General features: G+C 34.0%; 1 protein-coding gene across 1 annotated transcript in view; it reads left to right on the forward strand.

The window, feature by feature from the left end:
* Window positions 1-26,384, forward strand: part of Nup160 (nuclear pore complex protein Nup160) — a 361,484-nt gene that overhangs the window by 167,819 nt on the left and 167,281 nt on the right. Inside the window, exons 15-17 of the mRNA XM_090401602.1 lie at window positions 2,073-2,238; window positions 2,595-2,722; window positions 8,095-8,255. Of these exons, the coding sequence (XP_090257728.1) occupies window positions 2,073-2,238; window positions 2,595-2,722; window positions 8,095-8,255 (455 nt within the window). The remainder of the gene's footprint in view (window positions 1-2,072; window positions 2,239-2,594; window positions 2,723-8,094; window positions 8,256-26,384) is intronic.

Raw genomic sequence — 26,384 nt, forward strand, 5'->3', positions numbered from 1 at the left:
GAAGTAATTACTCCATTCTTGAAGGATATCTTTTTCTCCTGTTTTCATTTCACCTTTATCATCTCCAACTCCTTTTACAGCACTCTTTCCTCCATTTCTAAGCCTCTTCAACAACCTCCAGAATATCTTACCAACTTCTTGATATTTATTTTCTATGTTCTTGCCAAAGTTCTCCTGACTTTTGTTTAGCTAGTTTTACACACTGTTTAGCTTTCTTACATTTGTCTCTGTATTCTGTAAGAGTAAAAGCTGACTTATTTGCCAGGAACTTTTGATATGCTTTCTTCTTTTCCTTCACTGCCTCCTTAACTTCCTGTGTCCACCATGGAGTTCTGATTTTTCTATCCTTGCAGACAACCTCACTGCATGCCTTTTTGGCTGAATCAATCAAGGTTTTCTTTAAGGGTTGCCACTGAATCTCCAAGGTTTGGTTCCTGTTCTCAAACTGTTTCATTTTTTGTTCAATAATCTTTGTGTATTTTAGTCTACAATTCACATCTGAGAACTGCTCTACTTTTATTCACTTTAAAACTTTCTTACATGTTATTTTTTTTCAATATGAAATTCAATTTTATCCCACTCATGACTAAATAGTGATTGCTTCCAATTTCAAATCCTCTGTACATTCTGGTGTCCTGCACCAGGGAGAAAACATCAATATCAACAATAATATAGTCAATGAGACTTTTCTTATTCCTTGCCTCTTCTCTCCATGTGAATTTGTGCACATTTTTATGTTGGAACATGGTGTTAGTAATAACCAGTCCATGTCCTGAGCAGAACTCCAACAGGTATTTGCCATTATTATTAGCTTTGCTCTTTTCTCCAAATTTTCCCAAAATATTTTTGTATGTCTCACAATCGTTTCCTACTCTTATTTAGATCCCCAACAAGGACCAACTTTTCCTTTTTCATTGTGTCAGTTGCTTTTTCTAAAGCCTCAAAAAATTCCTCCACTTCTATCTTAGTAGAACCTTCTGTGGGACCATAGGCACAAATATGTCTCATTGTCCACCTCCCCATTCTATTTGCCCACATCACTCTTCTTGAGACTGCCTGCCATTCAAGAAGATTAGCCTCATATTTTGTGTTGAATACTGTGGCTACTCCTTCTTTTCCTTGATTGTCATTGCCTGAATATAACATTTTGTATTTATTGCTCAGAAAGATCTCACCAGTTTTGGTCTTTTTTGTTTCAGTCACCTCTATTATGTCGATCTGGTACTTATCTAATTCCTCTAGATCCATTTCTTTGCCATTCAGACTTCTTATGTTGATAGTACCGATCTTTAACTTTGGCGATGTTGAGTTGGGGTGTGTTTTCAGATTTGTTCTAGTAGCTAATTTTTTGCTGTTTGCCCTGGTTCCATGGCAAAATCAACGGGTGGTCTTGTTTAACCGGGCGACACCTTAGCCGGCATGAAATTTTGTCATGTTGTACCATCATTATTTATTTTGGTTTAACCAATAAGAATACAATTTGGTCGTCTAAATCCCAAATTGCCAGCCCATCCTCGTTCGTTCAGTATCCAGGTAGATACCAACAGGGTTCACCACGAGAAGGTGAGGATTGGACATTAGGTCAGAAGCCCTGGTCGGTTCTCCGCATTCCTTTAAAGGCTATTTGGAGGTCTCCTCTCAGTTATACAGCTTTGACCCTTAATCACTCCAACTCCTTGTTTAATGTTTGAAATACTAAAGATGCCCCCTGTTTCTTTGGTGGAAATTTTATCCAGTTAAACTTTTAACATAAGTGTATTAATTTTTTTAAATTTTATTTAATACTGATTTTTTTCTCTAGCTATTTTTTGTACTGATCCATCTCAAAATTCATAAAAAGTATGGATCATGTGTGAGAGTGTTATCTTGTTTATATAGTTTTTATTGTCATTTATTAAACTCAGTTAGCTTTAACCCTAAAAAAATTCTTCCCCCTTCTCTGTTTTGCTTCATTACTTCAACTAAATGACACATAAGTTCTTTATTCCATATTCACATATTTTATTCTCATTCCTAAAAAATAATACTTATTATTTCTCTATAGAAACTAATTGATATTTAATTATTCTTAGATTCATCTTTGACTACCAGTATTCTGATTATCTTGAAGGCAGTAGATCTCCTCAGGACATATTTGACTCAGAATATGACAATGACATATGAACATGAACTGCTTCATCAGTCTTCACCTCAGACATTGGCATTAGAACTGGTGAAACAACTATCAGGATTAACTGAGTATGCAGTATAGTTTTCAATTTAAGTTTAAAATACAGCCTATTCTCACAGTAGCAAATAGCAATATAACAAACATGCTCCCTATAATAGACTCCCCAAAAAAGCCCTTTCCAAATGTTATTTCCCAGTGCTGTTTTAAAAGAAATTCCTCATTACATACTGTCCATTATAACAAATTAATTTGTTGAATTCCAGTGAGTTTGCTATTGTGAGAATCGACGATATCTTCTTATAAAAAAGAACCTGAAAATTTATGGGAATTTTCTAAACGTAAAGCATTAATAATATTACAAGGAAAAATGCAACTTCCTGAGAAAGTTTGTAGTACCTATACATTTTATATTTGTTTTATTTAGTGGTCCAAAAGATCCTATAATGCCTCAGCTTCAGTTACAGTTCCAGATGACTCCTTGCCTTGTTCCTGCACTTGAACTTATTTTGAAGGGTTTAGACTTGTCACCAAGGGAATGGGAAATTGATGAAGGTAACTTTTTTGACTCAGTTTTTGTTTGCTTATGATTAGTGAAATGAAAGAATTTCCATGAGAACCTATAAATAGTGTATTCTTTTAAAGTAGAAATCAGTTTTATTGGGGGAAAAAAAAATAAGTGGGTAAATTATTAGTATTGTTTTTTCTAAAATTATAAACTGAAATCCTTACTCTGAGAAATGAATTATTATTTTTTACTTTGGGCATATCAGAAAAGAATACATAGTCAACTCTCATTATGGCAAACATCAGTATAACAAACTCCCAAAAACGTTTTTTCAAATCCCTATAGCCACAGTGCTATTTTAAAAGAAATTCACTATATCAAACTCTCCATTATGATATAACTGTTTTGGTGATTTCCACGTGTTTGCTAAAGTAGAAGAGACAACTGTACTCAGAAGTGCTATAGATTGCCTGTAATTGTAAAAGTTTGACATGTTTCCTCTAATATGTCCATTTTGTATGTGTTTTCATAATTATTGCATACCTACTTACTTATCCTCTTCGTGCATCTTGGCACATAAGGCTGAGATTCATTTCTTCTGCCTTGGGGTAGTCTACCTCCATGACTGTCCCAAACCCAGATAAAAAGGAATAATCATCCCAGTAAAAATTCTCTGATTATGAAAACCGAGAGTTCACGTAAGCCTTTTATAACCATTGCTAATAGATTAATTTTATATTTGGGAATATTTTTCTATTGTAAAGAGACATTAATTATTGTGCATTATTAAGATGTTTTGTCAGTTCAATCGAAAGTTTTACTTTTCCATTAACAGACAAAAAGTGTGTAACATGTATCATTGTGTTATGTAGTGCAGAGTGGCCTCTGCCAGTATGATATTTTTTTGAGAATAGTAACATTTCTTAGTATGTATTATGATCATCATGTGATACCTCTATGGACTACGATTCACTAGAGGAGGCCTCTCTACACTACACGTTACATACATTTGTCTATTAATCTCTTACGTTCTTTGGCAAGTTTCCTTTTGTAAGAACCCTACTACCTTCATATGAGAATGGATAACTTACCTTCATTTGAAAAACATCCATAAAAGATTCTTCTTATCATGACAAGAATTGAACTGGGATCTTTTCCATTTGAAGGATGCATGTCTCACCATTCCTCTATATATTCAATGTTATTTCATTCCCATGAAATAATATTGGATTAATCTTGAAATGCATTGCTCTGTTTGAGTTGGCTTATCCAGTACTACTACTGAATTCATGTTCAATAGGCATTTTTCAATTCAAAATGTGACGTATTTGTCAAACAACTTTTATTGATAAAACAAAGATATCAGATAATAAAAATAACAAACATAACCTCAATCCTATTCGAGTGCACTTTATTATTAATACTTTTGAGACATTTATTCATAAATTGTACTTGAATAGAATTGAGGTTATGATCATTATTTTTATGAACTTTTATTTCTTTTTTTTTTTCCCCATACATCTGGTAGATGTTGTTTATGGTTGGATTTGGAGTATGAATTCTTGTAATTATTAAGCTTCCATAAATATAAATATCTTCTCGGTTGATTGTAGGGTATTATGATAAATATTATTTTGATAGATTGTATTATGATAAATACCCAGTATAATTTAGATAAAACTTTAAATAAAAATAAAACTATTGTGGTGTAACTGGAACTTAATTGTTGTATTTGTTGTTTGATGCCATCATGATTTTAACCTTTCCAGATGTTCAGTTATTTATAATGGCTGGCCTGGTTGGCCGAGTGATTAGCATATCTGCTCTCTAGCATAATGGCTGCGGGTTTGAATCCTGCTTTGGGCATGGATGGTTGTGATTGGCTTTGAAAATAGTAGCGGTGGTGGATGGTAGATAGCATTAGTGTAGATGAAGCAGTTGGTGGATGATGAGTGGATAAGATTGAGTGGTGGAATTGGAGAGTAGGTGCCCTCCCTCGATGAGTCTTGGACTCCCTGGAGGTGTCTAATAATAATAATAATAATAATAATGAGCATATGGTATAATAGATTTTTGTCTGAACTGATATATCTAACACCCTGAAATTAATTATTACCTTGCTAATACAGTATTTATTCATTATGGCAAATCTGAACCACAAAACACACCCTTATTAGCAAAATATTAGCTGTGAAGTTGAAAATTAATTCTACTCTCCCATACAAAAGAAGAAATCTCTCCCATTTAAGGAGAGATTACTTTGCAAGAAAACTTTCTGGGATCATCCTGATTAGCAAGCATTCAGTGATCCTCTAAATTACTCCCCCCCCACCTCCTTTTTGTTATCACTAAGCAATTTATTTGGCCTCTTAAGTTCTGTTTTTTCCTCATTACAGATTATCATTGCATTTCATATTTAGTATTCTTTCTGCCAGAATAAAATCCAACTCAGTGACAAGTTTAAATTTAAACTATTATTTTGTGCAATCTTTCTGACATTACTGATAATCTTTATGGACTGTTTTATTGATAGAAGTCTTGTAATTCTAATCATATATCTCACTAAATTCAAAATTAAATTCTTCCTCATTCCATATTTAATTATAACTTATTTTAAGACACTTCAAACTTTCTTTTTAAACCTTTTTTTTTGTTTTCCTTTGAAATATATACATATGAAATTTTTCATCTAGACAAGTTTGAAATCTTGCACAAACTGTGGAGCAAAACTTACACAGCCATTTTCATCTGCCTTTGATCAAATATTTTATTTTATATGAATGCTACTGAAAAAATTCCAGTAGGTTTGGAAACATTCATTCCCATTCCACTTTAAATGTCTGTTCGTCATCTAACTATTGGTTCTCCTAGAAGTGTGTGAAAGGAGTATAAGAATGGAATTGTGTGGTTGAGTAGGCTTTATTCTTCCTTTTCTGTGTACACTTAAGCTCAGAATAGTTGCATTTAAATCATCAACATATCCAAAACTTATGAAGTGCGAAGCAGGGAAACTTGTAGGTCCAGATTACAGTCCTGTTTTTCTATGTTTTGTTTTGTTAAAACTGTTTGACAGTCTTGCTAAATACCACCATTTGAAACTCATAGACATTCAGGATTAAGGAAAAAGGAGCAAGCAGCTATAGGATTCAGGAATATGATGATTACTTACAATAGTTATTAATAATCATAAGGCTATCTGGTGAAAAGACTACTCTTAAGAATGGTCCTGAAAACTTGGCACCACAGGGTTTTTGTAGGTAGCAAACCTACAAAAATTGTAGGTTTGCGACCCGGATATCACAGTACTCTGAGTTAAGGAGGACAATGATAGCAAATGATTTCATGTGCAGGCTGTGAAAAGAAATGCATGCGAGTTTTTAGATGTTTGGGGGGTATGTTTGATGGCAGAAAAGACTTGTACAAGAGGGGCAGCCTGCACCTGAATTCATTTGGCATCAGGAGCTTGGAAGAATTACTTATTGGTATGAGACCTAATGCAGAGAGTCAGAGAAACTAGCTTATCAAGTGAGGAATGAGGGAAAAATGTCTGTGAAAGTTATTGTATGCAAAAATGGAGCGGAAAAATATGCTTTGGGTTTGGACCAAACAGGAGATGTACAATTGTTCGCTGCTAATACGAAGATAGGCAGGACAGGGATGCTTCTGATATCCAGCACATACAAAATGTTTGGATCGGCTGGAAATTTGGGCAAATGAAAATGGCTGCCAGTTTAATGTTAGTAAGTTAAAGTTATGAACTTTAGCATGATGAGATTTCCAGTGGCATATTATATTAGCAAGGTTATGCTAATGATCTTGGCATAATGGTTGATGAAAATTTGAAATTCAAAGCAAAGTCACATAGCAAAAGTTGCAAATGCATCTCAGAGAATAATTGCGATTTAAAGTGAACCTTAACATGTAAGGATAAGGAATTCATTTTGCCTCTTTATAAGGCCTTGATAAGACCACGCTTAGTCTCCTGGGTTCCAAGAAGTGCCGGATTACCAAATAGGCAGAGTAGGCACCAGCCTATGGGTCCTGCGACAATGGATCAAAATAATATTGATTTGATCTTGAAAGAAAATTACAATCAAGCTTTCTTTAATTGTTTCCAAAAGATAGAAAAAATTAATCAACTCAAAGAAACAAAAACTTTACATTAATTTTATTCCACTAGAATGTGCACACGAGAAACCTCCAAAAATGAACTTTTGTTTATTTATTAAAATTAAAAATTCCTTACTTTTTGTTTAATAATATTGTGTAATATTATTTAATAATAATTATTATTAAAAATAATTATTATTGTTTAATAACATTAATAATTGTTAATGTTTGTTTTGTGTAATAAAATTAGTTTTTTAAAATTGTTGGTTGGTAAAATGAAAAATGTATTAGGAGATAATTTGCAGTGGGGGGCAAAATTTCAACTGCCTAGGGGCTTCCACAGGGTTTAATCCAGCACTAGGGGTAAAGAAGCTGTGGAAAGGGTGCAAAGAGGAATTACAAATTATATCCAGATTATGGGATTTAGGTTATGAGAATAGATTACGAGCATGTGGATTGCAGACTCTGATTAATAGGAAAAAGAGGGGTGATATGATAGAGGTCCTGTAAATGTTTGAATGGATGTTATAGGATGCCGTCTTATTGAATTTTTTTGTTATATGGAAGGTGAGGAGAAAACACGGGTAATCCATAGAAGTTAAATTTGTTCGCAGTCAAGAAAGGGGTAAGCCCTAGGTTTTTTTCTCTGAATAGCTTTGAAAATGAGTGGAATAGTTTGCCTTTAGTGATAGTGAGTGCATCTGGTGTGAATAAATTCAAGGGAAGATGTGACAGATGGTTTTTGGGTGATTTATAGTCTCCCTTGATGAGTTCTTAACTCCCTGAAGGCCTCAGATAATAATAATAACACTCCATTCATATTCAGATTTTTTTTCGGACAAAAATTTGTTGAATATGAAGTCTTTGTCAATAAATAAATCATGATGATGATGATTAGCATCAACATCAAATTCCTGATATGTACCCTTAGGGGGGTGATACGTTCTTTAAATATAACATGTTAAAAGGCAAAATGTCAGGTTGATATTTTATACAAGGGTATGCATTTATACAAATGCATCTCATCATTCTTTTACTCAACTTTGTTGAGAGGGTTACTGCTATTCTTCATTTAAAAATTATTAATCTGATCTTTTGGTATTTATTTATAATGGTATACAGTTATTAGGGATTGGAAATAAATGCTTGCTATTTTTGTTTAGGGAGTGATTATTACCATTCTTCATTTAACATTGTCTGATATTTACTTGTTATTAAGGTACGCAGTTATGTATTTTTAACAATGTATAAAATAGGTTTAAATATATATATGTATACATGTATTTATTTTATATTATTTTTTTTCCAGATATTTCAGTTTCTACTGGTATATTTTATAATAAATTATTTAATAGTCCAACAGGAGTAAGCATTCTTTGTGAGTCACTTTCTCAGATAGTTCGCCACCGTTTTGCCTTTTGTCGTGACTTATTATTACTGGAGTTCCTTCTTCTTCAGATTGGTGAATCTGTACGTATATTAATTTTTCTAATCTCCCAAATGTTTTGTAGAACTGCATTAAAATTGATTTCTTCAGAAATTTATAGTTTTGTATTTAAATATTTTCGAACTCTGCAGTTCATATTACTTTTCTTTATTATCATAATTTAAATTTTATTTGACAAAAAATTATATTCTTTGTAATATTCATTCTTTAATTTTCTTTATTATATTTATCCATTTCAAAAGATAGACATGATTAAAACATTATGAGATAGAGCATACAATATTTCCAGTTCATCAATTAACAGGAATGAAGAACTGCACTTCTCAAGGCATACTTTTGCCCTTAGTGGTTATGAGCCAAAGATGATCAGCAAAATTCTTAATATACCTCTGAGAGTTTCTTTACTTAAACAAGATTTTAAGCATGCAATTATGCTACCTTACATCAAGAATGTATGATCCCCACACAATGTAAAAAAATCAAGGCTTAATCCTACACAAAGTTTGGTCTGCTTTCATCAAAAATCTGACTACCATGGATCAAAACCTCAACATCATCCCATGAAAAAAACCAGGCATTTATGAAGTTCATTGCTCTTGTAGCATTTGCTATAGGCCAGATAGGAAGGTTGAGGGAGATCTGCATGTCTGAACATGTAAAAGAAGTTTAAAAAAGAAGACAACATAAATCTGGTTTAGCATTCCATAAAACTAACACTGGCTATCAAGTAGTTTGGCAGTAACCAAATATGCCTTACATTGATCATAATCATTTTACAAGAAAATTAAAGGAAGCCTCTGAAATGCTAAGGATTCCCACACAATGTAAAAAAATCAAGGCTTAATCCTACACAAAGTTTGGTCTGCTTTCATCAAAAATCTGACTACCATGGACTTAAATACAACATGCACCATTCTGCAGAACATAGCAGCAACAACTAGCATTGTTCCAATTTGTATACAATAATTAATTTAATGTTTCTTTTTTACTTGTTTGTATGTACCAATTGTTAAGTTCTATGTGTGATTATTGTTTCTGGTCTTTTTTTTGTGTATAACATTTGCTAGTCTCCCTGATGATGTACATGTAAGTCTGAAGACTTACATAATTTGTAGAGTTATATTTGTTTATTTTATTAAACTCATTATTTATCTAAAAACATATGTACAGAAACTTTGTACAGAACCACTAAGACACAGGAATTTACATATTCAAATTACATTTTTGTTTTTACCCTTTTCCCAAGTGAGTATAAGCAAAAGTTTGCATTGCAGAGTAGCATCATGATTAATAGACTATTTTTATATAGACGATTATGGAAACTGTCACCACCCAGACTTGGTTTTGACCATTATTGAAGTCTCAAAATGGGAGCTAGAGCATGGAGTTACTGGAGAAGTAATATTTTCCATATACATATACAATCATACCTCGATTAACGAAGAGGATGCATTCCACGAAATTAGTTTGTTAAGCGAAACTTTGTTCTCAGAGGTAAAAATATTATATCCATAATAGGAATACGTTTGTGTGTAAAGAAAATGAAAGACTTTTTTTTTTTTTGGAAAAAGAAAAGCTTTATTAAATAAAAAGTCAATATTACATACCCAACAAAGATAAAATCACGACATTTTAAAATACGAATTAAAGTTTATTGTTTATGCTTTTTTTCTCTTTCATTTAACAATTGCCTATACAGATTTATTGCATTTAACACTGATTGCTTAACAATAACACTTCTTCCTAAATCAGGATCATTTCACTGAAAAATTTTTAATGTTTTTATGTCATTCAAGCACTTTTTTAAATCTTTGGTTGCTAACGCTTTTTTGGTAGGAACTTCTTTAATTTTGTCTTCATTTTCTTTGGCTTTGTTGCTAACAAGTTTTTCTAAATCTTCCACTGAAAAACCATCATCTTCTGCATTTAATAAATTTCTTACATCCTCTTCGTTGACATTTATTGAAAGGTCGAAACTAGTCTGGGTAGTGGCCCTTCCCTTAATGCATAACATTAGACATATCCGCAAGGAGATGTGCTTTGCATTATAGGAGATACTGAGACAGGAGTGTTGGTATCTTGCTCCACCTTTGCAACGAGTTGTCCTGGTGTTGTACCACCTTACCCCAGTCCTGAAGATACTTTCATGCGCAAACTTTGTTTGCTCACACTTGAATAAAGGATTAAACTAAATTTGTTAAAATCTTCAATAATGCTATCAGAGAACATACATTTATTGCAATGCACCACACTGAAACATCCTATGAAGTGCAAGCAATGACTAAATTATGGAGATGACATGCAGAACTGTTAAAACAGACACACCCACAGCTTGGGAGTATGTGGCAAGTCACTGTTGTTCGCCATTTGGATGATTGCTGGGCATTGACCTTAAAATTTTAATATTTTTACATAAAATGGGGTTTGAAATTGCAGACTTTGTTATATCGAGGCTTCGTTACCAGAGGTAACGTTAACTGAGGTATGACTGTATTATATTTCATGTAATATATCAATGCAGAAGTCATGTTTTCTAGATACTAGAAAAAATGCTATATAGTGGCTGTTTGCTTAATATGATACCTCTTTCTAGACATCTGCATTACTATGTTTTTCGTTTTGAATACATTAAAACAATCATCATGAAATCCACTTTGCCATAGGTTTCTGAGATATGTTTTTATTCATTTGAAACTGTTGTTTCAAATGAATAAAAACATACATCTATTAGCAAAAGTTTCATACATCTATTAGCAAAAGCATGTGCTTACTCTTGAGAGTAAAGTACCAAGATGTTAAGCTGTAAAATAAATATTAAACAGAATTCTGCACTCGGCTTATTAATTATTTATTTTTATGCTACAAGCGGTTTTTTTTTTTTGTTTGTTTGTTGTGATTTAACAAGATATATCGCAAGAAACACAAAAAATTGAAACTGAAAACTGAAAGTACCAAAGTGAAAAAGGATACGACTGCAATCATGTTGCACATGGCACTTTCAGTTGAGAGGTTGCACTGGTGATTTAATATGTCAACTGTGAAAGGGATTGATAGCTAAGAATATACAAGTCTCCATAAAAGTGGTTAAACCAAGGGAGATAATTGAAGTAATTTTCAGAGAGAGAGAGAGAGAGAGAGAGAGCGATGTGTTGGCAGAAATCATTTGTGAGAAGACATAGAGACAATATTTTCTGATATGAAAAAAAAAAAAAGATTCAGATCACATATTTAAATTTAAAGGAAGTTGCTCTCTTAATACATTCGAAGGAAATAACTTTAAAGTAAGTTAATTTTTTGTTGCATTTTTCTCTTTTTTTTTCTATCTTTTAAATCAAAGAGTAATTTACAGTTGTGTTTTAACATAGCACACTTCTTGAAAAAGGTAAGGTTGTGGAAGCACTTTTATTTACATATTCTTTAAAACATCATCTGTTTTAAAGAGAACAGAATAAATGCTTCATTGAGTTACTTTGCTGGATTTCGAACCAGCATCTTTAAATTATACAGTTGTGATAACACACACACACACACACACACACACACACACACACACACACACACACACACACACACACACACACACACAGGACTCAATTAACTTGTTGCAGAAACAGTTCAAATTTTAACTGAAAAGGAACTAATGTCCCTAAAGGGCACCTCAATCGAGGTGCTCTTTAAGGACATAAAGAAAAACACAGTTCAGAGAAATCAAGCTAAATTTGATCTTAGAATGACTGTTTCCTAAATCATTGGATTTTTGGCCAGAGGTTCAGGCAATGCTTTATAGCTGATGGTGATTCTAGAAATAGTCTCTTAGCTCTGTAGCGACTTCTAAGCAGCACAGTTGTAAGTAGTGTTGAGAGCATGGTCTTCCAGTCCCGACTTGCTATACATATAAATACCACTGTACTTCTTAAGATTGAAGAATATAAGAATAACATTAGTATTTCTTCAAAGTAGATCTTAACAGATCAACTTTCTCTCCAAAGTAGGCTAAGTTGCAAGTTAACCTTATGCACTTTGTAGGAGGTGCAAGATGGGTAAAGATGATCTTTCAGAGAATGGATGAGATTTTCTAATGGAAGTATGTTTTGAAAGTGGCATAAATATCATATTTGTGAAGAACTTTATCTATCCCTTCAGATATATTCCAGTTATAGAGTATGGGAGTGGTTTTGTTGTCATATTAAGTATTAGATTTGAGAGGAATGGAGGGAAGAGCTTGCATTGTTTTGCCTATTTTATGGGGGAGGGGTAACCATTAGCTAAAAAGTATCTCAAAGTTAAAAAAGTTCTGTGTCTTTAGAACAAATAGCTCTGACTGTGTTTTGAGAATGCAATGTTGTTAGACAGTGATGTGACTGCTTATACAAGTATTTTCCAGTGTGTAGGTTTCCTATAAGCAGAAAAGGATAATGAACTATTTAGTTAGCTACTGTGTTTGCGAAATGAAGACAGTCATTTGTTTCTCTTTCTGTAAGGAAATGTATTTTTGGATGTTGGCTGTTTAAATGAACTAAAAATCTGTGTCTAGACCATAAGACTATCATCTGCATAACAGCGAGACTGTTGGGTTGTATGTAACAGTGTTAAGTGCTTGGTTTTCTAGAAACTCTACATAGAAATTGGCCAGGGTATTGAGAACCCAGTACTCTGTTTATATATTTTCCTTTCATTGAAAAATAACCTGAGTGTTTGGTGAACTCTAATAATTCAGAATATTTTTTTTTGGGGGGGGGATGTAGCTTAATAAGCAATTCTCAACCTTTTGGACTCATGGCACACTTATTAATGACCAAAATGTTGGTGGAACAGCAGGGAATATTATTAATTATTGTTGCTAAATTCAAGTCGTAAACAACTTACACAGAAAGCCATACTAAAACGCCTTTAATTACATTATATAAGAAATTCAAAAACTGACAAAATGAACACAAAAAACACTTATAATGTACAATAAATGAAATTTTAAAAAAAAAAAGTTTCTAAATATGTTTCCTCTTACCTGTTTTTTTTTCTCTCTCTCTCTCTCTCTCTCTCTCTCTCTCTTTTTTTTTTTTTTTTTTTAATTGGTGTGCCAAATTACCTTAAGGATCTGTGCTTTCTCCTATTCAGTAATCTTCCCTCTCTAACTTCCAGTGTTATTCATAGTTTTCCTGATGTACATTTATTTCTCTTTGGCATTCACAAAACCTCATAGTACTCAGATGACACAGGTTTCAAGACCTTCTATGGCCAGTGCCTTAAACATTGAACTTTTAACATCGATCCTGCTTGTTTTTTGAAGAAAACCATACCTCATTCTCCCTCACTTTTGATAACACTCTGTTCACCAATTAAGATTAGTTCTTCTTGGACTGACTTTCACATCTGGCATGTACTGACATAAACACATCTCATCCTTAGCCTCCAAATAGCTTGATATTCTTTTTCATTTCATATGTTACTGTTGGATTCTGATTATGTAGATATTAGAGTAATTATTATTCGCTTCAGAATCCAACTTGATCTTCCATCACAAAGGCTAGACTTGTAAATATTATTTAATGTAAACAACTTATTTTACAATTTAATATTCATATAACTACTTTAATTTTGTCTAATATCTAATTATTTAATCAAAGATATATGTATTAATAGTGATAAGACTGTATTAAATATTATTAAGCTATTTTAATTATTACTATGTTAATATTATAAGAACTTGTATTTGATAATTTAACTGCGCATTAATTGAAATATAAATATTCTCTATTTATTCCTATTTGTAGAAGTTTAACGTTATGCAATAGCTCAATTTTATTATATTTTGTTTTGTTGTCATGGAGATGCATGTAAGTGAGCGAGCACGTTTTGGAACACCATGTGAGGAGAAGGTTTATTGTAGAAAGAAATCACGAGAAAAATTTAAGCGGGAAGGATGGATATAAAAAGGGAAGAACGATGAAAATATTAAGAGAGAGAGAAAGGAGAGGATTGGCATTAGGTTGGAATCGGGGCATTCGGGAATCACAGTGCGATAATAGCGATTCGGCAAGTCACTCAAGCAGCTAATAAAGTCTACTAGTCGAGAGGCGGTTAGCTAATAAATTGTAGAATAACAATTATAGCTACGGAAGACAGCTGAGTGACTACTAAATAGACTAGCAATACTTGAGTTGAGATTTAATTTCAGGGCCGACCTGTCAAGGACACACAGAATCTTGAAATAAAGCATGGAGTTACTAGAGTAGTAGAGGCTATAAAGTTGATGTTTACCGTTAGCTGTGTTTAGAATTGTAGTGCCTAAAGAATTAAATGAATGCAGGAGGAATGAACAACTGTGCATATAAACCCTCAAGTTAAGAATTATTGTGTGTTGCCTTATTTCATGAGTGATCAGTAGTATTTCATGCAAGAACGAACGTTTGTTTATGTGTATTGTGACCGATGATTAATTCAGTTCATCATGAAGGTTGTTTTCTTGATCATAAATAGTAAATAATAATATTTGGTTAACCGATCAAGTGTTGATCAATATTTTAATTAATTAACTGGACCAACTAGTTTCGCCACACTTATCTGTTGGCTTCTTCAGGGCACTAACATATAGGTTTAAACACTCTCACAATTATGCGTAACTGCAAAACTGACAAGAATAAAAACTGACTAGAATAATTACAAATGAAATAGTATCGAACGTGAGTGAAACACGTATCGCGTGTACAAGATCAGCTAGCTGTTGCTGAGGAACCTTCTGTAGTTTGTATTAAAGTTCATTTCTTCCGTTTTTAAGGCTCTGATTAGGGTTTTCCATATCTCTGGCAGTATTAGGCCTTGATTTCTGTTAAGGTTCACAGTAGAACGGGCGACTGTGGCTGCTTCTTTGAACATTCTTGAATGGTAATCTTCCTCTAAGTAGGGGGAGCAGCTTTTGTCCCACTCGATGACATGGTTAGTTGTGGAGAAATGAGACGATAGCCCAGAAATGTCCTGTCTGTTGTTTTTGACATAGCCAATGTGCTCCTTTTGCCTGATTTCGAGGCTTCTCGAAGTCTGTCCGATGTAATTAGAGCCACATGAGCATGGAATATTATAGACTCCAGCATATTTGTAGAAAGGATGGTTGTCTTTTGGAGATCTTAGTAGTTTATGAATAGTATCTATAGGTTGAAATGCTACTCTTATTTTGTGTTGTTTGAGGAGATTGGCGAGCTTGTTGGAAATGCCACTTACATACGGAATTGCTATCGTTTTTATATATTGAATCTCTTCTTGTTCTCTTTGTGGTGGTTCAGAGAAAAGGATTTTATTGACTAGTCTTCTTGGATAGCCGTTCAAGTACAGATTGTTGGAAATAAATTTTAACTCATCTTGAAGGGTCTTGTTGTCCGTTGAGATGCAAATAGCTCTTTTCTTTAACATGTGTATAATGCTGAGTTTATGTGATATGTGGTGAGAGGAGTTAAAATGTAGGTAGCGACCTGTATTGGTCGGTTTTCTGTAGACCGATAGATTTAAACTGCCATCAGTTTGTTTTTTGATTAAGATGTCTAAAAACGGAAGTTGTTTTTCTCTTTCAAGTTCCAGAGTGAATTTAATAGAATGATGGAAAGCGTTGATCTTTTTGAGAAAATCATATATGTCATCTTTGTTGTTGTTCCATATGATGAAGATATCGTCCACGTATCTAAATCAAATTTTAGGTCTAGGAAAAATTTGTGATAGGATTTTGTTTTCTAAGTCTTCCATAAACATGAAGGTGAGAGTGGGCTTCCCATTGCCAAGCCTGTTAACTGTTGATAGATTTTATTTTTCCAAGAAAAATAATTGGAGTTTAGGCAGTGAGCAAACAATACGGTTATATCTTGTGGGAATAAGGTACTTAAGATGTCAATGACCTCTACTACGGGAACGTTTGTAAAGAGAGAGGTGACATCTAAGCTGGCTAGAAGATCATTATCTTCTAGCCAGCTTAGATCTTGATGTTTTTTAGCTTTTCTACGAAATGTCCAGAGTTTTTGATGTAACTCTCTGAGTTGTGGATGTATTGCTGTAGGAGTTTCGAGAGATGTTTTGACAATAAGTAGGTGGGCGAGTTGATTGAATCAATGATTGGGCGTAAAGGAATACCCTCTTTGTGCACTTTTGGAACTCCATAGAGTCTCGGAGTTAAAGGATGCATCGATTTTAGTTTTTTAATCAAGTCTGTTGGCCAGTTAGATAAATTGCGTAGTAATTCGTTGGTATCATTGTGATTTTTTAATGTTGGATCTTTTGTTAAAAGACGGTAAACAGACAAGTCAGAAAGTAGATGGTTAACTTTGTCTTCATAGTCCTTTGAGTTCAGTATCACAGTACTGTTTCCTTTATCTGCTTTAAGTACTATGATGTCTTTGTTGTTTTTTAAATCACGAATAGTTCTTTTATCCAGTGATGAGAAGTTTTGTTTTGTGGAATAGGGCGCGGAAAGTATTATGCAACTTTTTAATCTTAGATCATTTGCTGTGTGAGGCGGTAATAATGAGATTCCTTTTTCTAGACTACAGATGAAATCTATCTTGGGAATCTGTTGTGGAGCTATTGCATAGTTGAAACCCTTTTTGAGAATGTCGATTTCAGGTTTCTTTAAGATGTGGTTTGAAAAATTAAGAATAACTTGGTTGTCTGGTAGAGAAGGTTTAGACTCATTGTGGGTGGTATAGAGGTGGTTAAATTTCTACAAATATGCTGGAGTCTATAATATTCCATGCTCATGTGGCTCTAATTACATCGGACAGACTTCGAGAAGCCTCGAAATCAGGCAAAAGGAGCACATTGGCTATGTCAAAAACAACAGACAGGACATTTCTGGGCTATCGTCTCATTTCTCCACAACTAACCATGTCATCGAGTGGGACAAAAGCTGCTCCCCCTACTTAGAGGAAGATTACCATTCAAGAATGTTCAAAGAAGCAGCCACAGTCGCCCGTTCTACTGTGAACCTTAACAGAAATCAAGGCCTAATACTGCCAGAGATATGGAAAACCCTAATCAGAGCCTTAAAAACGGAAGAAATGAACTTTAATACAAACTACAGAAGGTTCCTCAGCAACAGCTAGCTGATCTTGTACACGCGATACGTGTTTCACTCACGTTCGATACTATTTCATTTGTAATTATTCTAGTCAGTTTTTATTCTTGTCAGTTTTGCAGTTACGCATAATTGTGAGAGTGTTTAAACCTATATGTTAGTGCCCTGAAGAAGCCAACAGATAAGTGTGGCGAAACTAGTTGGTCCAGTTAATTAATTAAAATATTGATCAACACTTGATCGGTTAACCAAATATTATTATTTATTGATTAATTCAGTTATTGCTTAGAAGAATTTATTTAACGAGTGCCGTTTACTGTTTAAAGTGTTTACAGTTATAAAATGTGTATAAGTAGATGAAGATAGAAGATTATCGGTAAGATTATTCCAACCATTAATATTCCTATACAGAGAAGTGTGTGAGTTTCATCCTAGAATTTCCTTATGTTAACAGTAACTATTGCGAAGATTAGCTAAGGTGTAAATTTAAAAGTGTTTGTTTGTGAAGAGGTGTTACTGCAATTTTTATTGTATTTGAAACTTAAAGAACTATGAGATATTGATTTGAATGATCATTAAGGAACTTTATTAAATAGTTAAAAGGAACTGTGAGAAGACTGTACTAGAGATAACAGATTTACCATTGTCTGAGTTTGTATGACAGTATTATCAGAAAGGCTGAAGTGTTTATAATAACTTAATTAGTGATTTGATCTTAAGTGTAAAATTTGTGATTTTAAAATTAAATGTTTATTTTTGTTAATTAATATTGTATTTTGCCTGAATCTCTTTTACTGCACCATTCATAAAATATTCGAACCAAAGCGGGAGAGATAAATAAGTTAAATATACTCGGCCAGTATATATAATATTAACACCTAAAAGGAGAGATAGTTGTGAGTTGGTTTTTCTTCAGTTCTTGAACTAATTCAGATATAGAGTGGCGCAGTCTTTAAATATAAATTTTCTCTATATTTGAATTAGAAATCAACTAGCAACCTTCTATTTAGGTTAAGAACATCATAATAACTAAATGTCGGATCCAAAGTATAGATTGAGACGAAGTAGGATCCAACATTACTTCTCTTCTGCTCAACTCCTAGCGCTTTATAAATCCCAGACTTGCCTAATCTTAGAATATTGCTTTCTCTTCTCGGGCAACACCTCAGAATTCTAGATTGTATCCAGAATAGAGCTATTCACGTAATAGTGTTCACCCTTCTCTCACTGGCTCCCTCTAATCACTTTTCCATAGACACTTTGGATTATGTCTTTTCTATATGTGTTTTCTATAGATGCTGCTCGACTGAACTGGCCACCACTATTCCTCTACTTACTCTAATCATGTATACAAACATTGCCAACTGCTGGACTACATCCATATATTATTCATCTCCAGACTATTGAACCAACTTCTCATCCTCTTCTTTCATTCCATATACCTCAATACATACTGTATAAAACATGTTTACTAAAAGCAAATTCTGAACAGTTTCACATGGTATCAAAAGCGGCACTTAATTTTAATTGATGAATCTTCGTGATATTGGTGTTTAGCCTTCATTTGCATTGATCAGCATCATTGAATATAATGAAAGCATTGATAACAAATGATCAGTTTTGTGGTGGTAGGAGACAAGTCCTCTGAGCTGTTCTAATTTCCAGGAAAGCTACTGATTTTTATCATAATATGAAGTTTCAAGGCTATACTTTTGAAAAATTGTGAATTTACCTATCTCAGTGTGTACATATAATTTTACATTACTTTTAACAGCTTGATATTCTTTTTTCATTTCAAATGTTAAGGCTATACCTATCTCAGTGTGTACATATAATTTTACATTACTTATAACAGCTTGATATTCTTTTTTTTTTTTTTTCTAATGTTACTTCTCATGGGCGCTTAAAAGTCAAAGCTGTATAACTGAGAGGAGACCTCCACATAGCCTTTAAAGGAATGCGGAGAACCGACCAGGGCTTCTGACCTAATGTCCAATCCTCACCTTCTCATGGTGCACCCTGTTGGGTATCTACTTGGATACTGAATGAACGAGGATGGGCTGGCAATTTGAGATTTAGCCGACCAAATTGTATTCTTATTGGTTAAACCAAAATAAAAAATGATGGTACAAAAATGCATGACAAAATTTCATGCCAGCTGGGGCGTCACCCAGTTAAACAAGGCCCCCGTTGTTTTCGCCAGAGAACCAGGGCGAACAGCGAAAAGTCAGCTACTGGAACAAATCTGAAAACAAACCCCAACTCAACATCACTAGAGTTAACACGCTCATTGCCAAGCTGAAAATTGGAATTTCGTGTGGAGGCCAAATTTTTTTTACTTGATAGCGACGTCCACGTGATAACACGTGATCGGCCGCAAGGTGAGTAATCGCATCACGCGATATTGCGTGATTGGCAATGAACGTGTTAAAGATCGGTACTATCAACATAAGAAACCTGAATGGCAAAGAAATGGAACTAGCTGAGGAATTAGATAAGTACCAGATCGACATAATAGGGGTGACTGAAACAAAAAAGACCAAAACTGGTGAGATCTTTCTGAGCAATAAATACAAAATGTTATATTCAGGCAATGACAGTCAAGGAAAAGAAGGAGTAGCCACTATTCAACACAAAATACGAGGCTAATCTGAATGAATGGCAGTCGTCTTAAGTAGAGTAATGTGGGCAAATATAAGAATGGGGAACTGGACAATGAGACTTATTTGTGAATATGGTTCCACAGTAGGTTCTACTAAGGTAGAAGTGGAGGAATTTTTTGAGGCTTTAGAAAAAGCAACTGACACAATAAAAAAGGAAAAGTTGGTCCTTGTTGGGGATCTAAATAGCAGAGTAGGAAATGATTGTGAGACATACAAAAATATTTTGGGAAAATTTGGAGAAAAGAGCAAAGTTAATAATAATGGCAAATATCTGTTGGATTTCTGCTCAGGACATGGACTGGTTATTACTAACACCATGTTCCAACATAAAAATGTGCACAAATTCACATGGAGATAAGAGGCTAGGAATAAGAAAAGTCTTATTGACTATGTTATTGTTGATATTGATGTTTTCACCCTGGTGCAGGACACCAGAGTGTACAGAGGATTTGAAATTGGAAGTGATCACTATTTAGTCTTGAGCAGGATAAAATTGAATTTCATATTGAAAAGAATAACATGTAAGAAAGTTTTAAAGTGAATAAAAGTTGAGCAACTCTCAGATGTGAACTATAGACTAAAATACACAAAAATTATTGAAGAAAAAATGAAAGAGTTTGAGAACAGGAATCAAATCTTGGAGATTCAATGGCAAACTCTGAAGAAAACATTTATTGATTCTGCCAGAGAGGCATGTGGTGAGGTTGTCTGCAAGGATAAAAAAATTAGAACTCCCTAGCGGACACAGGAAGTTAAAGAGGCAGTGAAGGAAAAGAAGAAAGCACATCAAAAGTTCCTGTCAAATAAGTCAGCTTGTGCTCTTAGAGAATACAGAGACAAATGTAAGAAAGCTAAAAGTGTGTAAAACTAGCTAAACAAAAGTCATGGGAGGACTTTGGCAAGAATATAGAAAATAAATATCAAGAAGGTGGAAAAATATTCTGAAGGTTGTTGAAGAAGCTTAGGAATGGTGGAAAGAATGTTGTAAAAGGAATTAGGGATGATAAAGGTGACATGAAAACGGGAGAAAAAGATATCCTTGAAGTATGGAGTAATTACTTTGAAAAGCTGCTAAATGAAACAAGCAGTGATGACAGCACAGTGGTAAAAAACACTGACCAGGCATGCAGTCAGGAATACATATCCATACTTGAAGTAGAAAAATCCATCAAAGGCTTGAAATGTGGCAAGGTAGCAGGAGTAGATGATATTCGACCAGAAATGCTGAAGTATGGTGGTATAAGAGTCTTACAGTGGCTGCACTGCATAGTTCAGAAAGCCTGGACAGAGGGACGAATTCCCGATGATTGGAGTAGAGCTCTCATAGTACCTATATATAAAAAGGGAAATAAAACTGAATGTGAGAATTACAGAGGTATTTCCCTACTGAGTGTTCCTGGCAAGATCTATGCAAGTATACTTGAGAAACGGTTGAGAAGAATTGTGGAAGAAAAGCTTGGTGAAGAACAAGCTGGATTCAGGCCAAATAGAGGCTGTCAGGATCAAATCTTCACTTTACGACAAATAGTCGAGAAAGCATGGGAATATAACAAAGATCTGTATTTAAGTTTTGTCGATTTGGAAAAGGCATATGACAAGGTGCCAAGAGAGAAGCTATTCAATACGCTGCAGTTATATGGTGTCAGTGGGGCATTATATCAAGCAATACTTAGTCTTTATTTGAGTTGTTAGTCAGCAGTTAGAATTGAAGGAAGTACAGGAAGATGGTTTAATGTTAAATCTGGTGTGAGACAAGGATGTACATTATCCCCTCTGTTATTCATTATCTATATGGATCACATTATGAAGGAATGTGGTATTAAACATGATATCAAAATTTGAGATGTTAATGTCAGCTCTTTGCTTTATGCAGAAGATGTTATACTTCTAAATAAATCCACTACAAGTCTGCAAGATTCTCTGACTAAATTGAATAGCAGTTGTAATAGGTATGGTATGAAGGTCAGCAATAAAAAGACAGACAATGAAAATAGGTAGAATTGTTGAAAATGTCAACTGTATTGTGAATGGGTAAACTGTGGAACAAGTAAAACATTTCAGCTACTTAGGAACACTTTTTTAGTGAAGATTTTAAATTAAATATGGAAATAGACAACAGAATCAACAAAGCTGGTATGGTAGGAAGTCAATTGAATAAATTCATATGGAAAAGAGAGAAATTAATCTTAACACTAAATTAGCTGTATACAAGACAGTGTTCAAACCAGTTTTAACTTATGGATCTGAGAGCTGGGTCAGAAGTAAAACACTTGGCCAAAGACTAGAGACGGCAGATATGAGAGTCGTGAGAAAGATTATAGGCTTGAACAGATGGCATCATTGGCAATATCATATTAAAAACGAGGATATTAGGAAAGAACTTGACATGCAGGAATGCGTTAGCAGAGCTAATCTCAGGTGGTATAGTCACTTGAACAGAATGGGAGAGGAAAGATTAGCAAAACAAGTGTTCTCTGCCAGGTTGGTAGGAAAACAACGCAGAGGAAGACCAAGATATAGGTGGATTGATATGGTACAGAGTGTCTTAGATGATAGAAATATAAGATCTGATAATGATGTTGGAGTCTTGACAAGTAACAGACTGATTTGGAGGAAAATTGTAGTTAGGAAGTTAGTAACGATATAATTTTTTCCATGTAGTACTATCATATCCTGTACACCCCTTGAGGGTACATGGCAGGAATTTGATGATGATGAGTTTCTAAATAAAGTTTAATGTGATATTTGTGTTTATTTGTTCTTTGTTATCTCTTGTAGATTTGATCTGAAATTAGATAATGTTACTCACATGTCATTCTCCAAAATCTTCGATTTTGAGTGTTTCTTACTTTTTATGTTAGTAAAGGTTGAGAATCTTAACTTGAACATATATGAAGGTGAAAATTGTAACAATACATTTATAGTTTTCTTTGTGAATATTTTATATTCTTCAATTGATATCCAAAATCACTTAAGGGACACATCCAACAATTTTAACCTTAATGTTCTGTCAGCTGTTAATGATATCAATTCTTCTTAGAGAGAAAAGTCAAAAGGAGAAGTATTAGAAACTGAAAATGGATTTCTTATCTAATCAGATTTTTCCATTTGTACATTTGGGAAATATCTTTTTATATTTTTGAGTAAAGATTGCAAATGTTCTTTCACTTCTTTTATTATGGATTTTGTACAATCTTTGACAATTGATGGAAACATTCCAGATTGTTTTCATTAGTTTTATTAATCCAGAATGATATGTGTTTTCAAATGCCAGTAATTTATCAGTTGATGTGAATATGTTTTCATTTTGTCTTTGCAGAGATGTATTAATTCAAGTAATATATCTACCAAGTAAGATAACTTGGCACTCCATATTTTGTCTCTTAAGTAAGAAGAAAACGAACTGTGATTTTCGATATCAAAAAATATAAGTAATTATTCTTTAAGTTTCAAAACTTGACATAACACTTTTCTCCTCGAGAGCCACCAAACCTGTGTGAATCAACAAAAATTTTGTTCTGCTTCCATCGATGTGTAAATTGCATTAAATAGCCTAGTTTTCAAAGGTCTTTATTTTACATACGTTAATTACCTGACTTAAAACTAGGCTTAGTTTTCAGGTAGTGTTTTGGCCATAAATGCTCTATATAAGAAGCAATGGATAACTATAATATTAGGATTTATTTTCTTTGCAGGGGTCTCTAAAGGATCAAAGCCAAATAACTGGGAGGAGACCTCCACATTGCCTTTCAGGAATGCAGAGAACTGACTGGGACTTCTGACCTAATATCCAATCTTCACCATAACATGGCATGCCCTGCCCTGTTAGTAGGAATCTATGGGTACTGAACGAATGAGGATAGGCTGGGACTTAGCCAACCAAATTGTATTCTCTGTTGGTTTAAACCACAAATGCATATGATGGTACAACATGAAAAAATTGCACTGGCTGGGGCATTGCCCAGTTAAAAAAGGACCAATGATGGTACAACATGATGAAATTTCATGCTGGCAGTGGCATTACCCAGTTAAACAAGGATCCTGCTGTATTCGTTAGGGAACCAGGGTGAACAGTAAAAAGTCAGCTACTGGAACAATCTGCAACTCAAATTAAACCCAACATAAGAAGAACTGAAGATAGGAACCATCAATATAAGGAGTATTAATGGAAAGGAAATCTAACTTGCAGAAGAATTGGAAAAGTACCACACGGACATAATTACTGAGACAAAGAAGTCAAAAAGCAGGTGAGATCTTACTAAATAAGAAGTATAGGATATTATTTTCAGGCAATAAAGATCAAGGAAAAGAAGGAGAGGTATTCAATACTAAACAGGAAGATAAACTTCTTGATTGGAAGGCAGTTTCAAGTTGAGTTGTGTGGGCAAACTTCAAATTGGGGACAATGACATTTATTTGTGTTTATGATCCCACAAATGGTTCTTCTAAGGAAGAAGTGGAGAAATTCATTAGAACAGGTAGTTCATATAAAGGAAACGGAAAAAGTGATCCTTGTTGGAGACTTGAAAAGCAGAGTAGAAAATGAATCCTACCATGCACATAGAAACATTTTGGGAAAATTTGGAGAAAAGGGCAAATCTAATAATAATGGTAAGTATTCACTGGGACTTCTGCTTGGGACACAGACTAGTCATTACTAACACTATGTTTTAACATAAAGATGTACACAGGTTCACATGGAGAGAAAACACAAGAAATAAGAAAAACCTCATTGATTACGTCATTGTTGATAGTGATATCTTCATGCTCGTTCAGGATACAAAAGTGTACAGAGGATTTGAAATTGGAAGTGACCATTACTTAGTACTAAGCAGGATAAAAATGGATATCATGTTGAAAAGAACAGTATAAGTAAGTTTTAAAAATAATTGAAGAGCAGCTTTCATGAGTAAATTGTAGACTCGACTATACAAACATTATTGAAGAAAATATGAAACAAATTGAAAACAAGAACCAAACCTTGTAGTCTCAGTGGCAAGGAAAGGAAGGAGAAGTGATAGTATTCAGTACCAAACAGGAAGATAAAAGGATGTTATTTTCACTTGCAACTCTGAAGAAGGCATTGATTCAGCTAGGGAGGTATGTGATGAACTGCAAAGATAGAAAAATAAGAACACCATGGTGGACACAAGAAGTTAAAGAAGCAGTGCTGGAAAAGAAGGAAGCATACCAAAAAGTTCCTAGCAAATAAGTTAGCAGATGCCCTAAAAGAATACAGAGAAAAATAGAAGAGAGCTAAGCTGTGTGTAAAAGTAGCTAAACAAAAAGTCATGGGAAGACTTTGGTAAGAAGGTTGAAAATAAATATCACAAAGGTGGCAAAATTTCTGGAGGCTATTGAAGACGCTTAGAAATGGAGGAAAGAGTTACTTAAATATAAAGAGCTAATAAGCTTCATTTCGGCAATGAAAACATTACTTAAATTAAGGAAGGGGATATTAAATCCTGCATAGTTTTAAAACCGAATAAGAAACTCAAAGATCGGAATCAGAGAGTTTCTTGCCGATTATAGTAAACTATAAAGTATCGACGACACTAGCGTTAGCCAATGCAAGTGATCCTAGTACGTAGTACAGTACCGGGCAACTCGTGGCAGAAGTGGAGGAAGTTCAGATCGCTATTCTTAGGTATTTTCCATAATGTAAAAACACATTTCCTAGGAAATGTATGCTGTTATTACATTATGGAGGGAGGTCACTACCCAGACCGGTTTCAGCCTTTTTTGAGGCTTCATCAGTGAGTAGCTAGGCCTAATACCAAAGTGTATAGCGAAAAGAACTTATGTACTCTGCGAACGAGTTTTCCAAACAGGTGCAACCATTAAGTTACTTAAGTATAAAGAGCTAATAAGCTTCATTTCGGCAATGAAAACATTACTTAAATTAAGGGGATATTAAATCCCGCATAGTTTTAAAACCGAATAAGAAACTCAAAGATCGGAATCAGAGAGTTTCTTGCCGATTATAGTAAACTATGAAGTATCGGCGACACTAGCGTTAGCCAATGCAGATGATCCTAGTACGTAGTACAGTACCGGGCTCCTTAATTTACGGAGGAAAGAGTGTTGCAAAAGGAATCAAAGATGATAAAGGTAATATGAAACCTGAAGATAACGATATTCTAGATGTCTGGAGTAATTATTTTGAAAGACTTAAATGACCCAAGCAGTGACAGAGCCATACTAGAAAGTTTTCAAGAGGAATTCAAAAAGCAGTACATATCAATACTTGAGATTAAAAAGGCCATCAAAAACTTGAAATGTTTTTGATGGCAAGGCAGCTGGAGTTGAAATGCTTAAGTATGGAGATATAAAAGTTTTGCATTGGCTACACTTTAATTCAGAGGGGCTGGTCAGAAGGTTGAATTCCCAATGATTGGAATAGAGCTGTCATAGTATCCTCGTTTTTAATACTTTTA

The sequence above is a fragment of the Typopeltis vanoorti genome, chromosome 12 (assembly GCF_054136105.1).
Source record: "Typopeltis vanoorti isolate ZY-2024b chromosome 12, IOZ_Tvanoo_1.0, whole genome shotgun sequence".
Lineage (NCBI taxonomy): Eukaryota > Metazoa > Arthropoda > Arachnida > Uropygi > Thelyphonidae > Typopeltis > Typopeltis vanoorti.